A 25,513-nucleotide genomic window follows, 5' to 3' on the forward strand; every position below is an offset into this window, starting at 1 on the left:
GTTCAGGTTGGAAATGAAGAGACATTTCCTCTCAGAACGGGCAGTCAGGCGTTGGGACGGGTTGCCCGGGGAGGCGGTGGCGTCACAGTCCCTGGGGGGGTTCGAGGAAAGGTTGGGCCTGGTGCTTGGGGACACGGTTTGGTGGGTGACACCGGTGCGAGGGGACCGGTTGGACCAGACGGTCTGCGGGGGGCTTCTCCAACCCCAAGGCCCCCACGCACGCGCGAGGCCGTTTCCCCGTCCCGCCCCGTCCCGCCCCGTCCCGCCCCGTCGCGCCGCTCCCAGGACGCCCCGCGCCCCGCGGGCTGGCGGCGCCATTTTTAAACGGCTCCGGGCTGAGGGGCCGCCGGGCGCAGGGGGAGCCCCGCGGGCCCCGCGCCGCTGCCGGTCGCCGAGCGGGGGCTGCGGGGAGCGGCCGGCCGGCAGCCCGCGGCGGAGAGCGGCCGCCCTCGCCCGCCGGTAACAGCCTCTGCGCGCGGCCTGTCAGCGGCCGCCGGGCCGGGCCGGGCCAGGCGCGGCTCTGGGGGTAGGCGGCGTGCCTCCTGCCCCGGCAGCGAGCCCGTGCTGGGCGCCGCTCTGCGCCTTCGGGCGTGTGACACCCGCGTGAGTGCCGCGCGCTGCCCGGGCTGCTGCGTGCATGGTGGTAGGGAAGGTAACGGTGACAAAACGTCCTGGGGGCTCCTCTTCCTCACACGGGCTTTCCTCGCTTTGCCTGCGTGGGCCGCACGCACAGCAGGGTGAATCTTGCCGTGTTTGCCTGCAGGAGGTGTGTAGGGCACGTAGGGTAACGTGAGACAAAAGTCCTGACTGAACGCCTCTGTTTTTAAGTCAATATGAAAAGTCACTTGTCGACGGCAGGGGAAGGGTAACTTGGGTTGTGGGCTGTACAACTGTGTGTGACAAACAGCGATCTGTTGCATCTCTGTGCCCAACTACAGTTTTGAATGAGATTTTAGTGAGGAGTTTCTCATCTGTATCTAAAGGTGTCTCTAGTCGTGGGGAAAAAAAAAAAGAGAAACCTACCTGGTGTATGTAGACAAATTGTTCTTGAGTGCAGCTAGGAGATCTACCAAATGTAACTCCCATGAAAAGTTTCAGTTTGATCAGGCAGTGCTAGCGGCTTGACTTACCAGTGTATGTGGCTGAAGCAAAAACTTTAATCCTGGGTTAATTTATAGCCTTCTTTGTTGTTCTTTATCTAACAAAAATAACCCTATCTCTAGTGTAAGACAGAAATAGCACAAGTAATCCCGTGTGCCATGCATGAAGATGGGCACTGTGAAATCATATAGCACAGAATGGTTTGGGTTGGAAGGGGCCTTAAAGATCACCTGGTTCCAACCCCCTGCCGTGGGCAGGGACACCTCCCGCCAGACCAGGTATACCTTAATATGCCTGATTGTTGACACATGTGCTTTAAACAGCACTGTGAGAGAAGCGACAGTTGAAATGAGACTGATGTCTTTTATAAGTTATAAATCATAGAGGTGTTCTCCAAAATTTCTGCACTTAGGCACGCAGAAGTATTAAGTGTTTATTTTCACTGGATTCTCAACAGTGACGTCTGAGCAGTTACCCAGATTATAGAGATTCCTATAATAAAGGTTTTCACGTTTTGCTGATTTTTTCCAGTATATTTTGTTATTATTTATTTTATTTTTTATTTTTTAAATTGTGGTTATTTTGGCTATTGCAAGCTGCTGGATTAGTAAAATGTAAACTGTTAGAGCAGTATACAATCTAATTTCTCAAACGATACATAACTTTGCTTTGCTTTTTTTTTTTATTCGCTTGGTTTTCACGGGAAGTGTGACCTCTGGTGTGTTGCATAGTCATTTAAGGTAGGGTTAATTTAACCTAACTTTGTCAAAAAGCCGAGTGTCTAGCCCAGGGCTGTGACCACGTGAACATCTGAACTCCTGATGTGACAGTTCTCTGCTCCTGGAAGAAGAGAGGCGTGCTCCTCCTTCCACCACCTTATCTGTCTCTTTGTTTCTTTGTGCAAGCCAGTACCAGTTGCCTACTTTCACTGATTCTGTGGCTTGTTGGTTTTTTCCATGTGCTGGAATGACTCACTGGCCTCACCAAGAAAAGAATCTATTGAGTGTTTTCCGCTTGTTTAACTACTGGCTTCTTGAGTTAAAGCAGTTCTTAGAAGGGTCTAGTGAACGGCAGTTCCAGGAATAAGGATGAAGAAAGGAGGAAGGCAACCTCCCATTCCTGCTGACAGGGAGCTGTCAAGTGGGTTATGGTTTCTCATCAGCTCCTTATCTGCTCAGACTCTACAGACCCTTAAGCAGAGCAGTAGTGTCTGGAGTCACTTGCGTGAGGCTCTGCTGCCTTTGAGTGTCTCACTTATTCTTCCAGACAAATAGTTTATTGTTCCATGAGACTTTGCAGCAATCGTTGCAAAATTCCATTCAGAGTAGCATCTAATTTAACTGTTTAAAACAATGTTCAACCACGGTAAATTTGTGTGTGTTAGCATGGCCGTGGTATGGAAAGAAGAGCTGTGAGCAAGTTGTGTCACCCAGGCTGGTACGTGCTGGAGTCCTGGAGCCGGGCTATGCCAGGGAAGCAAGAAGGAGGCCGTGGTGTTCAGAAATTATAGTGGCGTCTTCGTGTTTTTCTCTAAATGCAAGTTTTCTCACCATTTTAAGTGCTTGTAGGAAACAAAATTTAAAATGTTATAGCTCAAAAATCTTGTGAAAGAAGAAAAGTCCGTTCATGATGTGTAGATATAAAGGAGAGAGAGTTGTGAGGTAGGTCTTTAAACAATATTTCTTTCTGTATGAAAATAGCTCTTTGGAGAAGAAAGGCAGAACAAAGGTGGCTCTTGGAAATGTAGTCGAGTTACTTCACTTAGCTGGACATTCTACCAAAGACATTAACCCATATTTATATATTGATATATGCATATTATGTAATTTCAGGTATTAAGTGTGCAAAACCTGGGCTTCAGGACTCTGCACCAATGCCTTTCCTTGTGTACCTGCACAAAATGATGTTAAGGTTGCATAGTATGGATTTGGGGCCGTTGATACAAGTTTGCAGTTTTGTAAATTTACCAAGTCTTGTTATGTTGTAGGTGGAGAATTAATTTTAGAGATGCTGGGGTTTTAGTTTCTTTCAAGTGTGCTTTATGGTTCTCTACTTCTTGAACAGGTCTACAAGGGAAGAAGGAGGTTTAACTAGTGTTCCTGTAAAGTATTTCTTAAAAAAAATTATACGTAGTCCTGCGTAATTCTGAAGAATGTTTTAGGTCTAATCATCGACTATGAGAAAGTGCCACTAGTACAGAAGAGATTCATGGTAGTAGGGTACTCACCCTACTTATAGGGCTGAGACAATGTTGAGTGTTTGCAGCTCTGTGAGGACTTACTTTGTTTTGAAGAAAAAAAGAAAGGTATTTTATTTGTAAGAAAGTGTGTAGGCTAAATATCACAAGTTGCTGTCAATGATTTCAAGGAAAGAGATCTTATAAAGTAATGAAATTTCTGGTACCGTAGTTTGTCTCTCAATTGTCACTGGGAATGTAAATCATGAAGTTTGCCACTAGATGTCCCTGCAAGCCCAAATAGTTTTGCTCCCTTAAATGCATACTGCTTAGGTTTTTGCATGTGTGAAACGGATTTGTAAGCCACGTTTTTACCCCCTTTCTTCAGTCCTCTTTTATGTGCGATCTTTAGGCAGGTGCGCACACGACTGGATATGTGTTTTGCTTTATAATCTGTGGACTTCTTGATAGTAGGAAAAGCTGTGAGGAGAGGATGCATTTCCCACCTTCAGCAGCTTGGGGCTGAAATTACAAACGGTTGCATTTCCATTTATTGTTTTCTTGTAGTCAATTAGTTGTCAGAAAACTCCATGTTTTTTGGTCTTTGTAATGCTGCTTCAGAAGCATTTCCTCCTCATCATCCTCTCAGCAAACTTGAGTAAAGCAGGATAAAAGAAATCGCTGTTGTCACCTTGCTTGTGCTGGTATAGGAACGCTTTCCACTGACCTTTCCCCATCATGGTAGTGGAGGAGGAAAATGGGCACTAAACGTGCCGTGCTTATTTATCTATATGGAAGATAATTCTCATCTTGCCTGTAGTTCAGGGGTTTATAGAATAAAATGGTAAGTGCTTAAGGTAGGCCCATGAGAGATGTTAAGAGTAGGATACTAGAAAGCATTATGTGCTCAACTATGTTTGAGAAGGAGGCTAGGTATTTGCAGTGATGCTGGAGATTTAACATTATTTTTTTTTGCATACCACTGCAAATACGGAGTTCTTAGGCACCAGTCTAGTACTGCCAAAAGCTAAAGTGGCAGGCTAGCTGGTTTCAAAGCTTTTATAACTTCCCTAAAATTCAGTTGCAGTCCTCCCTCCCCCAGATCCTTTAGAAGCACCAGCAATAACCAGCCTAAGGCAGTGCCTCGTTTCTAATATCGAAAAGCACTGATGAGGCGCATGTTACAATACTTCCTCATTTCTCAGCATCTGGCGATTTGCAGCTTTCTCACACCCATCTGAGATTGCCACATTTGGCAAAACTCTTGCTGGAAAGGTCACAAGAAACCACCAGAAAAACTTCAAAAACTAGAAGTGACATGTATCAGTGATATATTTCAGAGATAAACTTTGGACAATCTGGAAGATACCAGCCCATGAAATCATAACTCTTCCAGAAGTGGCTTGATAGGAGCTCAACAGTGAGAATTATCTCTGGTTCGAGGTGATACGATGGTGTGTGGAGCAGTGCATTGTGTTAGGATAGTACGACAGACTGTGATACAAACAGCTTTTACTACTTCATATCTGATGTCTCTGACCCCTGCTTGAATCCTAGTTAACATGGCATAATTAACATCAGGGTTTGATTCTCAGTGTGCAGCATAAGTAAAAATAACATTTTGTGTGGCCTGGTGGTTGAAGATGCTTGTGCTTATTTTGTATTGACTCAAATAATCTTCAGATTTAACTTTATCCTGTGTCCCCGGGACAGCTACTACATTTCAGGGCAGGTAGAATGAGCAGAGGAGAGTGGCCCTTTCAGTAGGGGATTTCGAACGTGGGTTATGGCAGAGCTCGGATTCTTCTGTATTGAAAGCAAAAGTAGCATGTGAAGTCTTTGAGGTGTGAATGTACTTGATTGCTAATTACATAGGTTTGTTTTTCTGTCAGGTGACCTGGTCTCCTGGGATGTCAGCTGAAAAGGTGCACGGCGATGTAGATTTGTTATAAGTTCTTTTTTTTTGTCCTCTCAATACTCATCGTGAACAGTCACCATAAAATGGATGCTTTGGGCAGTCTCCTTCCTCCCATGGTTGGAAATGGCGATGTGGCTAATTCACAAGAATTACAAAAACTTCTGATTGATGAAAAAATGCGATGTGAGCACCATAAAGCAAATTATCAAACTATAAAGGCAGAACATATAAGGTATAGTAATGTAAACAGGTTTCTTCATTACAGCTGTTAAAAGATGAAGCAAAATGTTAGGTGGAAGGGAGTTTGTGTGTGTTAGCTATTTGTGTATTTAAGGACATATTTGAGCATTCTTCACTTTAGAAAAAACAATTCAAAATACCTTAAGACATTGTAGGTGAGGCTTCTGAAAGACATATGTTTGTAAATATGGGATAAGTTTTCAATATGTTAGAGAATGAGGGTATTAAATTCTTAGTTCTAACTTGATATTCTTATTTTTGTGTCTGAAGTTGAGGTTTCTGAGCTTTAATTGGGAGGGTAGATATAAAAAATTTATATTTTACCTTGCAGGTTACAGGAGGAATATACAAAATCACAAGATGAACTGAAGCGGTTGTTAGTTGAAAAGCAGACTGTACATGAAAAATTCCAGTTTCTTCTTGCTGAATATAGAGAGGAATTGTTGGGTAAAACACAGGAGCTGGAGAGACTGAAGATGCAGGTGAGGCAATTTACTGGTAGAGCTTAATATGTGTTTCAGTCCTGGAACAGGGCCATGTTTGTTTCTGTTTGTAACAGGCATACACTTGGCTTGAATCTATTTCAGGTATCTTGAAACCTGCCCAATCTGAGTAATGCTTCTTCCTTAGAGTGCCTGTAGGATGAAATTGTTTTGTTTAATTGAATCTTCTGAATTCTGTTAGGTACTACACTAATAGTAAACTCCTCGGTCTGACCCTCAGTCTCTGTCCATGCATGTTCTTTTCCTGTTACGGGGAAAATCACCTGCCCTGTTGGATAACTTAGATGCCTGTTAGCATAAGTGATTACAGAAGTAGGTATTTGTTTCTCTTCATGATGGCAACTTTCTTCATCCTAAAAAGGAAACAAACAAACCGAAAAAAAAATCCCTACCCAAAACATTTAAGATCACTTGGATGACATTTTCTATAATTGCTTGTTTCCCTAAACTAATGCAGGACGTAGTTCTTAGGAAACAAACACAGCATCTAACAAAGGATCCCCAGACACTGATTGACATTTGTATTGCTTCTACCAGTGAATGCTGACATTTTAAATGTCAACATTATTATCTTCCCAGAATATTTTTAGATTGCTAATATCACATTTCTTTGCTTCTGTAGCTACCATTGAAAAATTCTTCAGAAAAACAGAAAATTAAGCAGAATTCTTAAAGCCATACTTGAAATACTTTATTCCTGGATATTTGGCCTGTCACACTGTAAATAAATGAATAAGACTGGTTATTAATGATACGTTTCTGTCTTAAGGTCCTAACTCCTCAGAAATTAGAGCTGTTAAAAGCACAAATACAGCAGGAATTGGAATCTCCTATGACAGAACGTTATCGGAAACTAGAAAATGTAAGTATAGAGTATTTAGTAGTATTTTATTTCATTTAGAGTGGTGATAACCAGTTTGCAATTGTTCCTAAAAACCTTAGGAAATTAAAACTGAAGGGGGATCAAAGTATGACTTTCCTTTGGCTGGCTGGTACTGTTTGCCTACTGTTGCCCTAGGCAGTGGAGGTTGGAAACCCTAGAAAAGGGAGGGGGAGGGATTAATGTGTACAAATGAAACTTACGAAGTGGCAGGAGCATTGCATGGATGTTTGAGAGGAATAAAACTGAAAACTTTGGACTGATTTCTTTTTTGTCTAACTCAGGAAGTGGAAAAATACAGAACAGAATTTAACAAACTTCGTTATGAACATACTTTTCTGAAATCAGAATTTGAACATCAAAAGGAAGAACATGCACGTATTTTAGAAGAGAAGAAAATAAAATATGAGGCAGAGGTACATAGAATGTTATGTTAGTTTAAATTGTATCTGATGACAAAACCACTTGATGGGTTATCAGTTTGACACCATTTCATAATGTAATATTTGTTTCTGATCTTGTAATTCTTAAAACGCTTTTATGAATTAACCCTAAGGCTGTCTCTGTAGGCTTGTTTGGTGATGTGTTGCAATATCATTTGTGCTATTAGAAGTTAGAGTAGACTTGCCTGCTGATAAATGACAGCCAGTAGCTTTGCTTAAATGCTTTTTTAAAATCACATTTTTGATAGGATTTGAGATACGAATTAATAAGTTATGAGTGACTGATAGAAATTTAAATTTTAAATTGAGGAAGTCAGGCAAAAACACCAGGAGGCCTGCATGGTTGAACAAGGAGCTCCTGGCCAAACTCACCCAGAAAATGGGAGACCTGGATACCCAGAATATGGAGAAGGCTGAGGTACTCAATGGCTCTTTTGCCTCTGTCTTCACTGGCAATAGCTCTGGCCACACAGCTTAAGTCCCAGAAGGCAAAGGAAGGAACTGGAAGAATGAAGAACTGCCCACTGTAGGAGAAGCTCAGGTTTGGGACCATCTAAGGAGTGTGAAGGTGCACAAGTCTGTAGGACCTGATGAGATGAATCTGCAAGTCCTGAGGGAACTGGCGGATGAAGTTGCTAAGCCACTGTCCATCATATTTGAGAAGTCGTGGCAGTCTGGTAAAGTTCCCACTGACTGGAAGAGGAGAAACATAACCCACATTTTTAAAAAGGGGAAAAAGTTAGACCCAGGGAACAACAAGCCAGTCAGTCTTACCTCTGTGCTTAGCAAGATCATGGAGCAGATCCTCCTGGAAACTATGCTAAGGCACATGGAAAAGAAGGAGGTGACTGGTGACAGCCAACATGGCTTCACTAGGGGCAGATCATGCCTGAGAGATTTGGTGGCCTTCTAAGATGGGGTTACAGCACTGGTGGATAGAGGAAGGGTAACTGATGTCATCTACATGGACTTGTGCAAAGCATTTGATGCTCTCCCCTATGATATCCTTGTCTCTAAATTGGAGAGACATGGATTTGACAGATGGACCTCTCTGTGGGTAAGGAACTGGCTGGATGGTCACACTCAAAGAGTTGTGGTCAATGGCTCAGTGTCCAAATGGAGATCAGTGGTGAGTGGCATTCGTCAGGGGTTGGTGTTGGCACCAGTGCTGCTTAATGTTTTTGTCAGTGACATGGACAGTGGGACCGAGTGCACCCTCAGCAAGTTTGCCGGTGATACCAAACTGTGTGGTGTGGATGACGCTCTGGAGGGAAGGGACGCCATCCTGAGGGACCTGGACAGGCTTGAGAGGTGGGGCTGTGCAAACCTCATGAAGTTCAACAAGGCCAAGTACAAGGTCCTGCATCAGGATTGGGGCAATCCCAAGCACAGAAAGAGTCTGGGCGGAGAATGGATTGAGAACAGCCCTGAGGAGAAGGACCTGGGGGTGTTGGTTGATGAGCAGCTCAACACAAGCCGGCAATGTGCTCCTGCAGCCCAGAAAGCCAGCCGTACCCTGGGCTGCATCAAAAGCAGTGTGGCCAGCAGGGCAAGGGAGGTGACTGTCCCCTTCTACTCTACCCTCGTGAGACCCCACCTGGAGCCCTGTGTTCAGCTCTGGGGCCCCCAGCACAAGGACCTGGAGCTGTTAGAACGAGCCCAGAGGAGGGCCACGAGGCTGATCAGAGGGGCTGGAGCACCTCTCCTGTGAAGACAGGCTGAGGGAGTCGGGGTTGTTCAGCCTGGAGAAGAGAAGACCCCGGGGAGACCTGACAGCGGCCTGCCAGTGCCTAAAGGGGGCCTACAGGAGAGCTGGGGAGGGACTCCGTGCCAGGGAGTGCAGTGATAGGACAAGGAGTAACGGTTTTAAACTAAAAGAGGACAGATTTAGATGAGATCTAAGGAAGAAATTCTTCACTCAGAGGGTGGTGAGGCCCTGGCACAGGCTGCCCAGAGAAGCTGTGGCTGCCCCATCCCTGCAGGTGCTCAAGGCCAGGCTGGATGGGGCCTTGGGCAGCCTGCTCTGGTGGGAGGTGTCCCTGATTATCTTCAAGGTCCTTTCCAACCCAAAGCATTCTGTGATTCAATCTTTGATAGATTGTTCAAAGGATACTAAGAACTTTGGTATCTTTATTTCAGTTGTGTTAACTCTTGAATAAACAATCCATAAGTTCTTTGTTTCAGAACTGGACTTTGAAATATGTAGCTAAATAAATTGCCAGTTTATTTGTGTTTTAAATATATGCAGCAGTGTAAATGAGTGTTGCATATGTGATTTGCATATTCATTTAAGTACTTGTCTGGGAGCATATCTCAAGATGCTAAATTAGAATGTATTAGTCCCAACGTGAGGCACAAATCAAAGGCAATCATTGCTTTCAAATCAGTCCAAATTCACAAATGCGGTGCATCAAAAACAGAACACTTGTCCTTCACAGAGCTAACCCACCATGCTGCTCTACACCCTGCCTCTCTTGTGGGCTTGCTGGGTTTGTGCTAGTCTGCTGCTAACCAGCACACTTAGAGAACATGGAATTACCTAGATGGAGCCCAGGGCACAATGTAGTCTAGTTTCTCTCCCTGATTTAGAACCTTCTTAACCTCCCATGCTATTTAATGTAAGGGTACTACAAAAACATCCTAATTCCTAAATGCTGTCTTGGGCATGTCATGTAGTAAGTCTTCAGTCTGCTCATGAAAGGGATTCTGAGGGTATATGCTGCAGAATTTGGCATTGCTCCATAGAAATCACTGATTAAATTTATAAAAACAGTGCTGCAGATCAGAGTTGGGAATACGGTTTCCAAATAGGGAGAGAACTCTTTTGTACTGTACTTTCTTACTGTTTTGGCTCCAGTCTGCACAGTACATTCTGTCTACGTAACTTAGTTTGAAACTCTGGGATCTATATATTTATAGTGTTTGTTAGTTAGAGTCTCAAGATTAGTTCATACTATCACACTGCCTTGGGAACTTGCTTTGTTTTCTGTCTGACAGGGCCAGTTCATGTTGACTATCTTGGATTCTGGAAACAGTACACCAGGTGTGGTCTTAAAACAGCTGGAAGAGTGCAGAAGATCATTTCTGGGGACCTGCTGGCTATTCTTTTCATAGAATCATTAAGGTTGGAAAAGACCTTCGAGATCATCTGGTCCAACCATCCCCCTACCACCAATGTCACCCATGTCCCTAAGCACCACGTCCAACCTTGAACACCGTCAGGGACGGTGATTTTGTTAGTCTCCAGGAGTGCGTTGGTTGTCTTTGCTGCAAGGGCGCTCTGCTGCCTAATAGTGCAGCTGTCCACAAGGACACCCAGCTCCCTTTCTGTGTAGCTGCTTCCTAGGTAGCTGCCCTCAGCCTGTACAGTTGCAGTGGGTTACTCCATCCCAGATGCATTGCTGTGTACTTGCTCTTGTTGAACTTGAGGTTCCAGTCAGCACATTCCTTCAGTCAGAAGAGCAGTTCTGCTTTCAAGCATATTGACCATTCCCCCGAGTTTGGTGTCGCCCACAAGCTTGCTGAACATGCAGTCCTGTCATCCAGGTCGTTGATAAGGACATCAATCAGTATGGGACCCTATGCTGACCCCAGAAAGGTTCCATCAGTTACAGGTAGTCAGCTGAACTTTACATCGCTAATCACCACACTTTAAGCCATCCAATTTTCCACCCAATGTATCATATGCTTATTCAGCCCGTATCTCACTAATTTGGTGAGGGAGAGAAGATTATAGGAGATCGCATGAAAAGCCTTGCTAAAATCAATGTATACAAGATCTATTGCACTCTCCTTGTCTGCAACGCCAGTCCTAGAAAGGAGAGAAGTAAGCTGAGCATGTTTTGACCTTGATAAACCCTGATTTCCATTGTCTTGTCTTTCATGGGTTTAAAAATCAATGTTAAGAGGATTTGTGCCACAGCCTTCCCAGAGGCTGATGTGAAGTTGATTGTCCTGCAGTTACCTGGGTCCTCCTTCTTGACGCTTTTGCCCTTCTTGATGATGGATGTGCCATCTGCCTCTTTCCAGTCTTCAGGAACTTCTTGGGTTGCCATGACCTCTCAAAGATGATAGAGAATAGCCTTGTGGTGATATGAGCAAGTTCCTTCAAAATGCTTGGGTGCATTCCAGGGACTAATGTGTGTCCAGTGGGTTAAATGATCCCTAACATTTTCTTCCTCTACTCTGGGTACTGCTTTACTTCCACAGATTGCTAGGTGGTTCGCGGACATCTGAGGACAAGCCTTATCAGTGAAAATTAAAGCCAAAAAAGGTGCTGACTACTGGGCCTGTTGATTGTCCTGTTTTGAGAGAATACAAATGCAAATATAATTTCTTAATTTTTAAATGCACGCTCTGCACTTTCCTGAGTTGTCAATCACTGTATTTGTTGCTGTCTGACACGTAATCAATATAAAGGCTTTTCTTTTTCCAATTAACGATGATCAGATTGCAAGGCTGGAGAAAGATAAAGAAGAACTCCATAATCAGCTGCTCAGCGTTGATCCCACGAGGGACAGTAAACGTGTGGAAGTACTCTCCAGAGAAAAGGCACAACTCTATCAGAAATTAAAAGGCTTAGAAGCAGAAGTAGCAGAACTAAGAGCTGAAAGAGACAATTGTGGTGCACAAGCAGAAAGTGTTCAAAGAATACAAGTCCGACAGTTAGCTGAGATGCAGGCTCTGACAAGGTCTCTAGAGGTAAGATTTTTTTAAATTTTTTTAATTTCGTCTCCTTGTAGACAGTAGTGAGAATAACACTTAACCTATTAGAACTGTCACTGAGGTCACTGATAATTTTGCTATTGAATCCACAATTTGAATTTGTAAATTTCAGATTTAAAACTAAGGTGCAAGTACATTGCAGTCTTACTACCAATTTAGCTTTGCAGAAGTGGAGAGCTTACCTGAGAGATTTTAATAGATCTTCCTTCTAAACATGCGAGTGATACCATATATGCAGTTAAAAAGGTGTTCAAGTCAGCACTTGTCACTTAGTTGGAGTTAGAAACTGGTGACAAGATGTTAATAATCTGCTACAGTAAGTTTTTAATTTTCAAAAATTCCTTTTGTTTTTAATCTTTTTACCTGTGTCTCTCTGTTCTCCAACATATTACCATAATTATTTAGTTTTTGGCTTTTGCTTGCCCTTTGAAGAACCTTTGCTATTTCTGACCAGTTATATTTCCCAGGGTTCCTCTGCATTCCTCGTTTGTGGTCTTGAGGTCTTGCTGCCTGTCTAAGTAGTGAGTCTTTCTGTGTAGACTTCTTAGATAGCCGCAACATACAGATGCATGGTTCATTTTCCTTTTTACTTTATAAGTGCTATATACACTTATTACAAAATGCTGTGGATCTCTGTCAAGTGCTCCGATCCCAACTTAAAAAGTGTCACAATATTCTTCATTTAGAAAACTTTAAAAGACCCTGCCAGAAATAGGTAATTTAGCTTGGAAAAATTAAGGTGAAATCCTAGGTTATACTCCCTTTTTGATACTTCAGTAAATCTCACGGTCTTGAGCCTATAATACTTACACACTGATGATACTCGTGTTTAGAGCCGAGTAGGAATTTACCAGTAGGAATATGTGCTGCCTCCTAACTAAACTCTGCCTTCTCAAGTAGGATTGACAATGTGGGTGATTCTGTGCAGGCAGTGTTAATAAAAACTGTTGTTACTTCTGAGTAAAATACAAAACCCCTATTATATTGGAACGTGCTGTTGACATACTTGTTAAATATTTTTAGGTGTAATTATTATAAAAGGTCATTAATATCCTGAAGCTCAGATCAATTGAAACATGCAGGTCAGTAGCTAGAAATAGCCTTTCTCCAAAAATGTAACAAACACCTCCTTTATTCAAGGCAGAAAAGAAGTCAGCTGAACAACAGATTGATCGAGTTGAGAAAGAATTGCAGATGAGTCATGAGCAAAACATTCTTTTAACGAGCAAACTTCACAAATCTGAAAGAGAAGTCAATTCCTTAACTGCTAAAGTAAGTGCTATTATGATATTCTAATATACATTTTTTTTCATATCATGTTTAAGTTTCTGTTCGTATTTTACATTAAGAATAAAGTAACAACATTTTTCTTTGGTGACTTAAAGTAGGTTTGGAATTTTTTTTTTCCCCAATTTCACTTGGAAGATACAGAATGTGACTTCACAGGAAAAACTTCATCTCTAGGAGCATCTCTAAAGATTGAGGTTATACTCTTTTTATTTTATATTCTAGGTCTTTTTTCTAAACATAACAGTGCTCAAAGAGGTGTATTCAGGTTTTTAATACTCATGAAGATAGCCAGCCTTATTTGACTGCAAATAAAGCATTTCTAACCTATAGAAAGTTTTTTTTCATAACCTCTGTAAAGTGCAATGGAACTCTAAATAGATATTTTTTTCCTTTCTTTAAGCTGAGGTATGGCTTGTTGACTTATTTTATTTATTTTCAAGTGTCCTCGGACCGGGCTATGTTAGCTACAGGAAGCAGTCTGCATCAGAATCACTGCTGAGATCTGTTACAAGTGGGACAGTTGTGAAGCCTTCCCCTTGGGCTAATGCCAGCATAGCTTGTACAGAAATGTTTCTGTACAGCGCTGCATTGTATCATTTTAAGTGGATTATTGTTTTACAAAGTTTGAGTATCTTAGCTGTTGGATCGGCACCATATCTAAGGGATTTTGTTTTGTTTCTATGCTTTTTTTTTTGACAACTTGGAGAATTTTTTAGAAAAGCACTTCGGTGAAAATAAAATTCAAAGGGCTTCTAGTATAGAGAAAAACCTGAAAGTGCTTAATAAGAAACTTGGCATCACTGTTTAGTATTTCAGAATAATTAGATTGGTATGGATGCCAGATTCAGTTTTATCTGGATGCATCTACTCCTCAGCTACATAATGTACAAAAGACAGACCTTTATGTAATTTTGTATGTGGTTATTTGAATGAATAAGCAAAATTGAAGCACTAGTAAATTGTTTTACCTTCAAATGTTGCAGAATAGTTTTATTGCTTTATGTAAATCTGAGTCAGCATACTCATATTTCATTCCTAATGAAATAGGTACCAGGATAAATGTTTAGCATTCTGCTGTTTCTCATCCTGCCCTTTCTGGAGAAAATGTTGGATGATCATTTTTAGCACATTTGTCAGTTCTTGGTAGCAAACTTAATGTCCTGTGTTTTCTCACTCTTTTAGAAAGGCTTTAGTTATTTCTGAACTGACTGTAAAGCCAGTAGCTTTGGTCTTGTATGTATAGTTGGATGCAGAACTATTTTAAGCTCTGTGTTGACTTAAAGCTATCCTGCATTTCTAAATATTCTCCAAATTAACACTGACATGTGCACTGTATGGGTATGACGGACAACATAGGCATAATATATCTCAATATATCTCAAAAAAGATACCATGCAGGAAAAAAACCTTCGCCTTCTTCCATAGTTGTTCTTCAGCAACCTCGGATTTCATTCAAGACACGTTTTACATTTATGAATGTGAAGTATTTCATTTTGGTCCTTAATCCAAAAAGTTCAAATTTACCATAAGAATAGGATATGCTGGTATTTAATGTCTCAAACTTGTGTAACACGAATAATAAATTGGAGGAAGAAACTTCTTTGTTAAACATTTTTAAATCAATGACCTATCAGAATATCTAATCATCACCAGTCTTTTTGTATCAGCTGGTGTTCTCTACACACCTCCAGAAGTAGGAGAAAATGATGATGTTTCTCGAAGGGATGAAAGTAGAAAACAATTTCTATATACTAACATCCCCATCCCCCCAAACACTTCTGCACCCACTCAAACTCATTGCTGAACAGAGGGGCACGCATTTGTGTTGCGAATCTTGTGCCTTAAAAAAGCCACCTTAAGTCTTTCCAAGTTGCCCTCAGATGTTCTCAACATCATATTTAAGCAACCAAATCCACCATGTAGTTACTTAATAAGCTACTATGTCATTCTTAACCTTTTGCCACTTGCATGTGCTAGCAGGTTGTAATTACATTTGTCACTGTGAATGGATTTTCAATATAAGTGCTTTCCTCTAGGTATTTAATTCTCATTGACCGTGTAATTACTGTGTACGAATGCCTAAACTATAAAAAAAGTTTTTGTGCAAGCAGTAATTGTCTTTGATTTGATATTCTTAAGACTGCTTTTATGAGGCTGTTTGATGTGTATGTCATAGCTGCAGAGAAGTATTTAATTTAAAATGCACTTTAAATCTATGAAGACTTCGACTTTGAAAGTAGTGTAGCACTCCAGGAGGTCAAGGGTGATTAAGGGATAAGTGGTTATCAAATTTAAATGATTCAGGGGAAGCAATGGATACCCTGGTTTTGCATACCCCTGCTTTGTTTTACTCCAGGGAGATTACATTTAACTTTATTTTAGTTTGACTCAGAGATTTTTAGTCGGAAGTGAGGTATGAGCAAACTGACATGCTAATGCTTGAGTTAGTGAGGCGTCGGGGTCTTATGCAATATTGGTTCAGTGTCATAGTGAGAGAGTTCGAATGAATAGTCTTCTCAGAAATACGCCAGTGGTCACAGGCTACCTTGGGGAATGTCTGGTGTTTGCTCAGAAACAGTTTTCATAGGCAATCCTGAACGTTTGTGTGCAAATCTTTGTAAAGAATATCTTCTAGACTTGTAATAACGTGTAATAAACTAGCTTGTAATAACTGGCTGGTTAAAGATGAAATACGTGCCCATCGTCAGAAAGCTTGTTTCCCGGAACGGATAGTGTAGTTGGGCGCTTTAATGTCCTCGTCAGGGAACGTGCAAACCTTGTGTTTCAAGAGAACTGATAATACATCCATTAGTTTTCAGTGTCTGACTTAAGGAAGTAATAAAAGCCTGCAATGATACCAATCATCATTTGGGGAACCAGATCATGTCAATAGATGTAGTGCTGCAGTATCCATATAAGCGCCATTTAAAAATTATCTGCAAGACTGGATATTCTAGAATGGCTTTCAGAAAAACAGTGGATGGAAAAATATATACAAAGGTGTATTTAAAATAAGGGTAATTACTGTATTTCACAGATCTTCTTGTTAGCAAAGTATCGCCTGAAAAACTTCAAGTAAAGCTGCAAATACATATGTATTTATTTTCAGTGGATTTTTTATTTTTCTAATTCTTAGGTAGAAGAACTTAAACATTCACACAAATTAGAAGTAACAAATGTCAAACTGGAGGCAGCAAGAACAAAAAGTGAAGCAGAAAGAGAGAGAAACAAGATTCAAAGTGAAATGGATGGTAAAATGTGCAATTAATTTCTAGTGGTTTCTTTTGTAACTTTCAGTTAGAATACTACAATTATTTTTCCTCTAAACATTCCCCGGCAATCTTTGTCTTCTGCTTCTGGTCTAGGTGATAGAAAAATTAATTTTTTTATCTGAAATAACTGTGTCCTATCACTTGATCTATCACACAGGTTATGAAGGACAGTTACAGAACAACTTGCATTTATGTAAATTAATGGATTTGTGATACAAATTACACATAATCTGTTTCAAATCACGTCCCTTCTAGGGCATTTTTTTTCCTCTATTGTCTATTTCTACAGCCCTTTTGCACTGTGCTTGAAACCTTAATGTATTATAAGGCCTCAGTGTTTTATTTGTTTTCTGCTTCTGAATCCATGGAATGGAAAAAAAATGGGTTAGGCTGTCATGTGAAACAAAATCTAGTTTGTTCTTTAAATAAAATAGGCAATGGTCTAAACTACCTAATACATCTGAGCCTGTAGGCAATGTGTAATAGTCTTCTATAGTGAAAAGAACAAAGCTTTCTAGTAGCAGTTGCTGATAATTTAAATCACTGCACAGCTTTTAAGTGGACTGTCCTCACTGATTTACCATAATCTCAATACGGTACCTTCTTCTTCCTGGAACAGTTATTTCTGTTGGTTTGTTTTACTGTTAAGTATTCCAAGAGCAACCAAGTGCTGATTTCTGTATCAACAGTGCACTTAGGGTCCAACATTGTTAGTTTGCATTATGAAGTATGAAGTGAAGTACAGACAAGATTTGAGCCAACCTGAAGCTGGCTGTGGAATCTGGTTTGTAACACCGAATTAGCTCAATAACCAGGAGTTACTGTTGTCACTTGTCTACCTATTTGCCTGTGGAACACAGATGCCTTGGTTACGAGTTTTATCGTGTGCATCCTTTGTTCCTTTGTGTGGAGTCACAATTTTAGAAGTGAACAGTTTGGTAGCATGACTGGATTAAAATGGAAGACTTGCTGTAGTCAGGTTATTAATTTCAATGGTAGCCTGTTACTGGTTTCTGTAAATGTAACGTCCTCTGCAAAAATAACACGTTGCCTGACCTTTTCTTAGCTATTGTGGGACTCTTTTTTAGCCATACACAACTGTGTACTAGAAATAACTTTTGAACTTAAATCTCTGATAATACCAACTGTTACATTTGTATATTAAAATAATAAGCCCTTCTTAGACAAGGATTCCAGTGCAATGGTTACTCTTCAAAAGTTTTCTGAAATGTTGCTGTTATACGAAAGGTCTTCTGTCTTTTGTCTGTCATTTCATTTCTTTCATTCATTCACATTCAATCATGTGAATTCTGATTTTTAGTTCCCTTTTTGCAATTTATAAAGTTATGCTATTAATGGATTTCATCAGGTTAATATCAATAATGACATTTTAACTCTTTTTTTAATGTATACTGTAGGATTGCTGTCAGACAAGGAAATTCTTAAGGCAGCTGTTGAGCGTCACAAGGTGCTTTTAGTAGAAAAGGATCGAGAGCTAATTCGTAAAGTGCAAGCTGCTAAAGAGGAAGTTTTTGAAAAAATTGCAGCCTTACAAGATGAAAAGTATGTTTGTTGATTTATTGCTCAACTTCTAAAAGGGCTGGGAAGAATGTTTTGAGTAACTTATTTAAATGTCATTCTTAATAATAAGCTCTTGGCAGTTAGTCATGTTCTTCTGTAAATGTTGTTTAATATCTCAGGTTAGAACTTGAGAACAGATTAGCTGATCTAGAGAAGATGAAACTGGAACAAGATACTTGGAGACAAACTGAAAAGGATCAGTATGAAGAGAAGCTACGTGTTGTACAGCTGGCAGAAGAATCTAGCAAAAAGGAACTTCAGCGTCTGCGGTAGTGGTTTTTCTAACCTTAAAACAAATTTCTCAACTTTTTTTCTTAATTTCTTTACAGTAGTCAGTATAAAGGTTAACTATTTACAGGTGCAAAAGTGTTCATTATGGTAAATAAAACAAATGATCTTGTGCAGTGTGTAAAAAGATGGCAGTAGAAAAAAAATATGCTGTTTATAAAAAGTTAACATTTTTCATCCAAACCTTAACAAAAATTACAATTTTAATTAACATTTTTAAGAAGCAACTTTGCATTACCTTTGTTAAAATTTGGTCCACGTTGGCTGCTCGGAAAAACCCAGTGTTAAAATGAACTGTTTTTCTTTCCACAATAGCACTATATCATCAACTGGCAAACTGGGACCCTAATATGATATCTTTCTGAGTTGGCTATTATAATTCTCATTGAAGTTGGTTTGCTACAGTATTTATATAAAGATCAGTATGAGAAAATGAGTAAAAGTCATACTACAAAAACAAACAACCAACCTATTTCTTACTACTATATGAAATCTAATAATCAATAAAAATAGATTTTTAATTACTTAATTTGAAAGGCTGCTAAATATTTATACCATATATTTTGTTGCCAGGCTGATTTGTACTGACTTCTAACATCAATATTTTAATTAGATTAAAATAAGTGTATTTTATACAATTTTTAGATTAAAAATTCAACAGCAAGCTATGCAAGCAGAGGAGCTAGAAGAGAAGAAACGTGAAAGTGGCGATCTAAAACAGGTAAGAGTTCTACTACATTGTAATATTTTATAGAGAAATACAGTCTTTCCTGCAGTTACCATGTCCAGTATTTGAAGATCAAATTGAAATCTTAAGGCTTTTTTTCCCCCAAGGGACAAAATGTATTCAACGGATATTTAAAAAAAAAAAAAAAAAAGGTGTACAGGAATCAGTCATGCTTTTGTGGGCCTTAATAAATGGATTACAGCTTTTCGTTTCATGCATTTTTTAGGTATCAAGGATTTCAAAGCTGAATGTTTATGGACTGGTATATTGAAAACGGTTATGCACTGTTTAACTGGAGATTCAGTTTCCATGGAAACTTATAAATTGTTTCTAGGTAATGCTCTGCATTTATACTGCATCTCTCATCTGAGGTTCTTCAAGTGCTTAACAGATGTTTGATAAATGAATAAACTAGTGTAAAGTGGTATATTTCTATCACAAAGTGAATTGATGGCAGTGTTGGAAATAAAACCTAATTTTTTTAACTCCTGCTCACCCATACTGTTACCTAGTAGGCAAGAATATAGGTGTGCATTGAAGTCATCTGGAACCTGGGTGCACCTGGAGGTCAATTTAATATTTTCTTTTCCGCCCTAGAAAGCAGGGTATCTGTGAGTGGGGAGAGGAAAAGAAAAGGGGAACAATCGGCCTTTCTCTGTGCTGACTGCAGAGATTGGACTTCTCAGACTCTGTAATTACTTGCTTCTGTGAACCGTTGGTACAGCCATTGAGGGCTGTAACACGGTTGGAGTCAGCATTGTGTGTTAGGAGAGAGAAGAGTCTGGGTAGCTCCAAAGCCAGGCTGATCAACGTGGCGTGGTGCTCTACTCCTGTTCAGCTCTAGGGTGTAAAAGATTCTCTGAGTTCTAGGGGACACGTCAAAGACTGAAGATTCCTGTCTCCCTTTCTCCTTCTTATTTCAACTACAATAGAAAATTTCTTCCTTGTCTAATAGTAATTTATTGTAAAACTTCTGGAGAAGCCGTTAAGTAAGAAGAAAGGGAACAAATGAGATAGTTTCGTGTAAGTCAATGCAGCCAGTTCGTGTCTGCATTTTGTTCTCAGTATCTCAAAATTAATTGTTAGTTATGTGCATATCTTCTCAAATGGAAAAATTTCATTTTTATAGCAAATTCAAGACATGCAACTCCAAGTTGCTTCACTTTCTCAGTCAGAAAATGATTTGCTGGATTCTAATCAGAAGCTGAAGGAAACAATAGAAAGACTGAGACAAGAATGTCAAAACGCCAGGACTCAGGCAGAAAAAGCTCAACTGGAAACAGAGAAGTAAATTTTATTTCATTTTTGGCTTTACTTTTCATATTGCCTGTATTGCTTTCACATGGTTTACTTAGTATGGATTGTGGATTCTGAGTAAAGTCTGAAATTAAATGTGAACAGGAAATACTAGACAATTGCATATTTTTTTAAAGTCTTAGCTTCTGTTATCTGTTATGCAGTATATATAAAAGCATTGCTTGTGATAACTTCAAAAATAGGAGTTTGTTTCCATTCGTATTTGTTACAATTCACTATTGACTAATGAAATACACAATTTAATAGAAATAGGATCTCATTTTATAAAGAGTGAACGTCAAACTTATTACTTAGAGTAGATCCAGAATTTTGCACGTACTGTTTTAAGAGTGTTAAGAGTGTTTAAGCGTGAAGAGTAAAAAACAAAAAGTGGTTGTGTGTTATATTATGCTTTGATAAGATTTCAGGGACCCAGTCCATATGTGTGTATATATGTTTTTTCCCTTTCACCACATACTTTTAGCTGATATGAGGCAAAAAAAAAAAAAAGCCTATTGGGTGTCTACTAGTTGCTCCCATCAAAATGAAAAATAATCATTTTACTTTAGTACACACACTTGACCACATACAATCAAAACATGCTAAAAAATGCTAAAGGAAACCAAATCTTGTCCAGAGCCAGTCCAGTAATGAATGTTTTCCTGGAATTTAAAGATTAATTTGTCAGTGGGTATGAAAGAGCTGTTCAGTATTTCCTAGCCTAATAACCACACAGCTGTGTGACTTTTAATGGGTTATTGTGTTGTGGGTGTTTAAGAGAGTCAGTGTTCCAGATCAAATAGAAAACTTCTAAGAGGTGCCATGTGGTATACATATATATATATTTTAACTCCTCCTTTGCTATGGATTGCTATTGCATTTGCACTCTTGTCACTGGTTCAAGTATTGCTTTTCAGTTTAACATTTGAAGAGATTGTTGCATTAGGACCATAGGGTGCTGTGTTTTAATGCCATCAATTCAGGTGTTGGTAGCATGTTAAATACTTTGGATGTTTACTTCAGGAAGGAGTATCCATATTTTGAGTGAGACCATCACTCATTTACACATTCATGGGATGTAGATCTTTTATCAGTCAGGAGTCAGTTTTCCTGGGAAGGCAGTGACGGGAGCTTGGCAGTCCTCCGAGATGATTTTATAAATCTGTAGGTAATGGGAGATGTACCGAGTCCAATACTGCAGAAATTAAGAAGCTTTGCAGCCTACATGCAAGTCCTCCCAGTCTTACCCCGGGAGCCTTGGTACATTTCCATTTTTCTTCTGACTCTGTGGGTGATGCAACTTCCTTCCTCGGTTCAATAATTCTTTTGAGCTTGAACTCCAAGGGTAAAGTTGCATCAAAACAACATAGCTTAAAGAGGAAGTGAAGTAAGGACCAAAAGATAAGAAGGCCCGAGATATACAGTTTCGGATAAGTTGAGATAATGCTAGTTGGGCCATGAGTAGGTAAAGCAGTTGGCTGTGTCTGGCTTAGGCTTGGAAATGAAAATGTGAAATGAGAAAAAGCCAAAGGCAAACTACTAAGACCCACAAAGATGAGAGATGAACTCAAGCAGGCACTTGTTTAGTGTTTCAGGAACAATATTAGTGGCATTTCTTTAAACAAACAAAAACTCAGGGCCTTTTTAACTACCGTCTCAGCTGAAATTCTTTTAACGTTAAGCAGTGCTTTTTGAGAAAACTTTTGGGTTCCTGGGTAGTAATAATTACCTATAGTCAATAGGAAGATACAATCCCCACTGGATCTGCTAAAAGAACTATTATGGATATCAGCAGGGCCAGGATCCTGGTTCTGGTTTGAGAGTGGATGACTCATAATAATTTCACTGCAGGGAAGGTAAAGGATGTTTGGTGAGAAATGTATGGAGATTCATTCAGAGTCCCTGCAGGGAAACTGCATCAGCCCAAGACCAGAGTGGTGTGGATGCACTGATACCAATCCCTGGACTGCATTTCTTAAAAACTGCTGCACAGAATCTCACCATTTGATTTTTATATAATAGCACAGTCAAATAGGCAGTTATTTCTCTGCTTTGACCCACAGTGCAGATAACCACAACAAACAAGACGAGAAGCTGGCTCCTTTCCTTTGCACTTGTAGAGAGCACAGCCTAATTTTAACATGTTTTAACCATGCAAAAATCTAAACAAATTACGGATTTTGGTGGCAGTGTAGGTTCAGCTGGGATGTTGTCTAGGAACCGTATCTGTGGGAGCTTCCTGTTACGTTGGTGTTTGTTCTGGTCGGGAGCACACAACAGTCAAGTCTGTACTTCTCTGTTACAGAGGAGCAGAGCACACAGGGCAGCAAGCTACTCTCTTAGATCTCACCTCCCAAACGCAGAAGGCAGTTGTCAGCCCTTGTGACAACTGACACTTGGCATAGTTGTCTAACGTTGTGCTCCAGTGTGATTATTTGATTTGAACTTAGAAATGTTCTCTGGACAGTTGGGCAACATGCCAACCAAGAAGCAGCCTACAATTAACTCGCTTACTGGAATTAGTTTTCAGAATTTGCCTCATGGTTGAACGAAACCTAGGATTACGTTAATGCACAGGTTCAAATTTGGTGAATCTTGGGCACAATCAAATTGAAATCAGAAGCTTCAGTATATAAACGTAGGAATTGTGAAAAGAAGCATCTATTTTAAGAGCATTAAGGCCATAATCCAAAACACTGCTTTTTCTATATAACGTTTTAATCTTTTTACCTGATTTTTCTAAGGACTTTAGAATACAAACGTATTGAATGGCTGGAGGAGAAGCACATGCTTACTCAGCGCATCACAGAGAAAGAGGAGAAATACAACGAAGCGAAGAACAAGCTATGTCGAGCTGCTGTTGCTCAGAAAAAGGCATGTTGGCTCTTCCTTTATGAATGGTCATGTTTATGAAAAGATCAGCATTGCTTTGGCCAGCTAGAATTGTTTTAATATTACAAGTCTATTTGCAATCTACTGTGTATAACAATAAAGTACATCAGGTTCTTCAGGGTTAGCAAAAAACATGTCGAAGCGATATGCAAAAGAATATTATGACTGGCAACTTTGTTTTAGTGCCATCAAAGATCTTGTGAGGCTTTCCTGTGTGTATTTAAATGTTATTTCTGTGTGTTATTTTAAGGTCGAGTCCTTGATTAGTAAGGATGATGTTTCAGGTATCAGATGGATGTTGTTCTCCTTTTCCTTCATTATGTGTGACCCATCTGTTCTGTGTTGCAGTGTGGTACCCCTCATATTCTAAGCTTGCTTTTTATGTAATAGCTTGAAACGAAGAAAATGATTAATTGTTTATAAAAGCTCAAGATTAGTTGGCAACTTTATACGTTGTTCGTATACTGATTATGAAACCTACAGCGAGTTTCTAAGCTCGTTAGAAGTTGAGGTCAATATGAGCAAAAAAAAGTCACAGAATAAAGTGAACAGGTTTTTTGTCATGTTTATACATGGTCACTTAAGGAATGATTCTTGTAATTACACAGCCAGTGTGTGTTAATACAGTTAGTCATCGACCAACGAGTGACTTACTGTGCATTTTTCAGTCATAGCTCTGGGTTATTTCCCATCTCTTTTGTTTCCTATCCTGGGGATTCAGAACCTCCTAAGAGCATAGCACTGCTTAGTAAGAAAGGAAAATTCCTAAAAACTGTCACAACATTAAACCACGTGCAGTCTGGATTTAATTTTTACAGAACCTCATATACCAAGGCGTTACTTAGCTTTGTTTGAAATGTCTGTTTGGCAGAGAAAGACGCTCAATGATAATAAACAAAGGAGGATGCAAGAGAAACTACAACTTTTGGAAGCCAAGATAGAAGAACTAGAAAAAGAAAATCATGTGTTAAATAGGTAATAAACATTCATTTTTCTTACCTTGAAAAATTATTTATGGCCCAAATCTGACTTAGAAATATGAAGTACCTACGCCACTTAGTTTACTAACTGGAGCCAATCTAATGGCATTTTCAGCATTAGAATTCTTTGGATGGAGTCCATCTATGATGGTTGTGTTTGTGGACAGCTAAGAGTTTATAAGACAATTGCAGGGCTGATTCTTCAGGCAGAAATGGAGGAAAAATATCTGAAGGGTGTATAGATGCTGTTGCAGGAATCCCTTCAAAAGAAGGAATTAATGTTTAAAAAAAAAAGAAAAAGGTGTGAGCCAAGCAGTGTTGGAGTTGAAAGCACAGTGTGTGAAAATAAATGGAAGACCGGAAAGAAAAAAAGACTTCAGAATGGCAAGGGAAAGAGACTTACCATCCTCCTTGAAAGACAAGCTCCCTTTCTTTTTTTGTTCATTGAGCAAGCATGGAGGGCATGATTCAAATAATTAATTTAATGTGGCTCACTACTGTGAATGCTATTAAAAGCTTAATTTATTCCATGTAAATTCCAGTCTAATGCAGCTGGTAGGTTGGTGTGTGCAGGGACTCTGAGATGTTTAGGCTGAATATTCACAGATCTTCCACCTTCAGGATCTTCCGGTATACAGTTTGCCTTCATAGGGACAGTGAACAGCAGAGTGCTCATGGAGGGGTACGCTTCTGTGGTGTGATAATAGAGGTTCTGAGCAATAAGACATCTCTTATTCTGCAGGCAGAACGTCTCCTATGAAGAATATGCGCGCCTCCAGAAGAGACTGAAGGACTTGCAACGTCGACACAATGAGTTCCGGAGTTTAATTTTGAATCCTAACGTACCATCGCTCAATCCAGCCAGTGTAATGTCATCATCTGCCTTGCCTCCTGGGCCCGAAGTGTCCTTCCCCCTCCTTCAGGTGGTGACGTATTACCACATACATGTGAAAAAATAATATGACAAAAGAGGGGTATTAGAACAGTCCTTCACTGAAGACCTTAGTCTTAAGGAAGGAAGGAGCTTTAGCTATTTGAAAAGAGGAAAACTCTTCGGAATGCATCTTTTGGTGTTCCCTTCCTCACAACAGGAAGGAGTCCTTTAAAGACAAAGGATACATTACAGAATGCCACAAACAGGCAGTTTTAACCCTGCTGTCTGTAGTTTGTCCTTCTCCTGAGAGGCTTTAAATGGCGCCTG

At 39.9% G+C, this 25,513-nt stretch overlaps 1 protein-coding gene across 7 annotated transcripts in view; it reads left to right on the forward strand.

Moving 5' to 3' along the window:
* Positions 1-302: 302 nt before the first annotated feature.
* Positions 303-25,513, forward strand: part of CEP83 (centrosomal protein 83) — a 28,135-nt gene continuing 2,924 nt past the window's right edge. Inside the window, exons 1-15 of one of the 7 annotated variants that reach the window (XM_083821504.1) lie at positions 304-459; positions 5,269-5,427; positions 5,767-5,917; positions 6,708-6,800; positions 7,103-7,234; positions 11,711-11,962; positions 13,127-13,258; positions 16,413-16,527; positions 17,967-18,111; positions 18,249-18,398; positions 19,063-19,138; positions 20,274-20,431; positions 23,185-23,314; positions 24,204-24,307; positions 25,055-25,235. In XM_083821504.1, coding sequence (XP_083677630.1) covers positions 5,279-5,427; positions 5,767-5,917; positions 6,708-6,800; positions 7,103-7,234; positions 11,711-11,962; positions 13,127-13,258; positions 16,413-16,527; positions 17,967-18,111; positions 18,249-18,398; positions 19,063-19,138; positions 20,274-20,431; positions 23,185-23,314; positions 24,204-24,307; positions 25,055-25,235 — 1,968 coding nt within the window. In that variant the 5' untranslated portion in view covers positions 304-459; positions 5,269-5,278. The other 6 variants (XM_083821506.1, XM_083821507.1, XM_083821509.1 and 3 more) reach the window with 6 other exon arrangements.

The sequence above is a fragment of the Anser anser genome, assembly GCF_964211835.1.
Source record: "Anser anser genome assembly, chromosome: 1".
NCBI lineage: Eukaryota > Metazoa > Chordata > Aves > Anseriformes > Anatidae > Anser > Anser anser.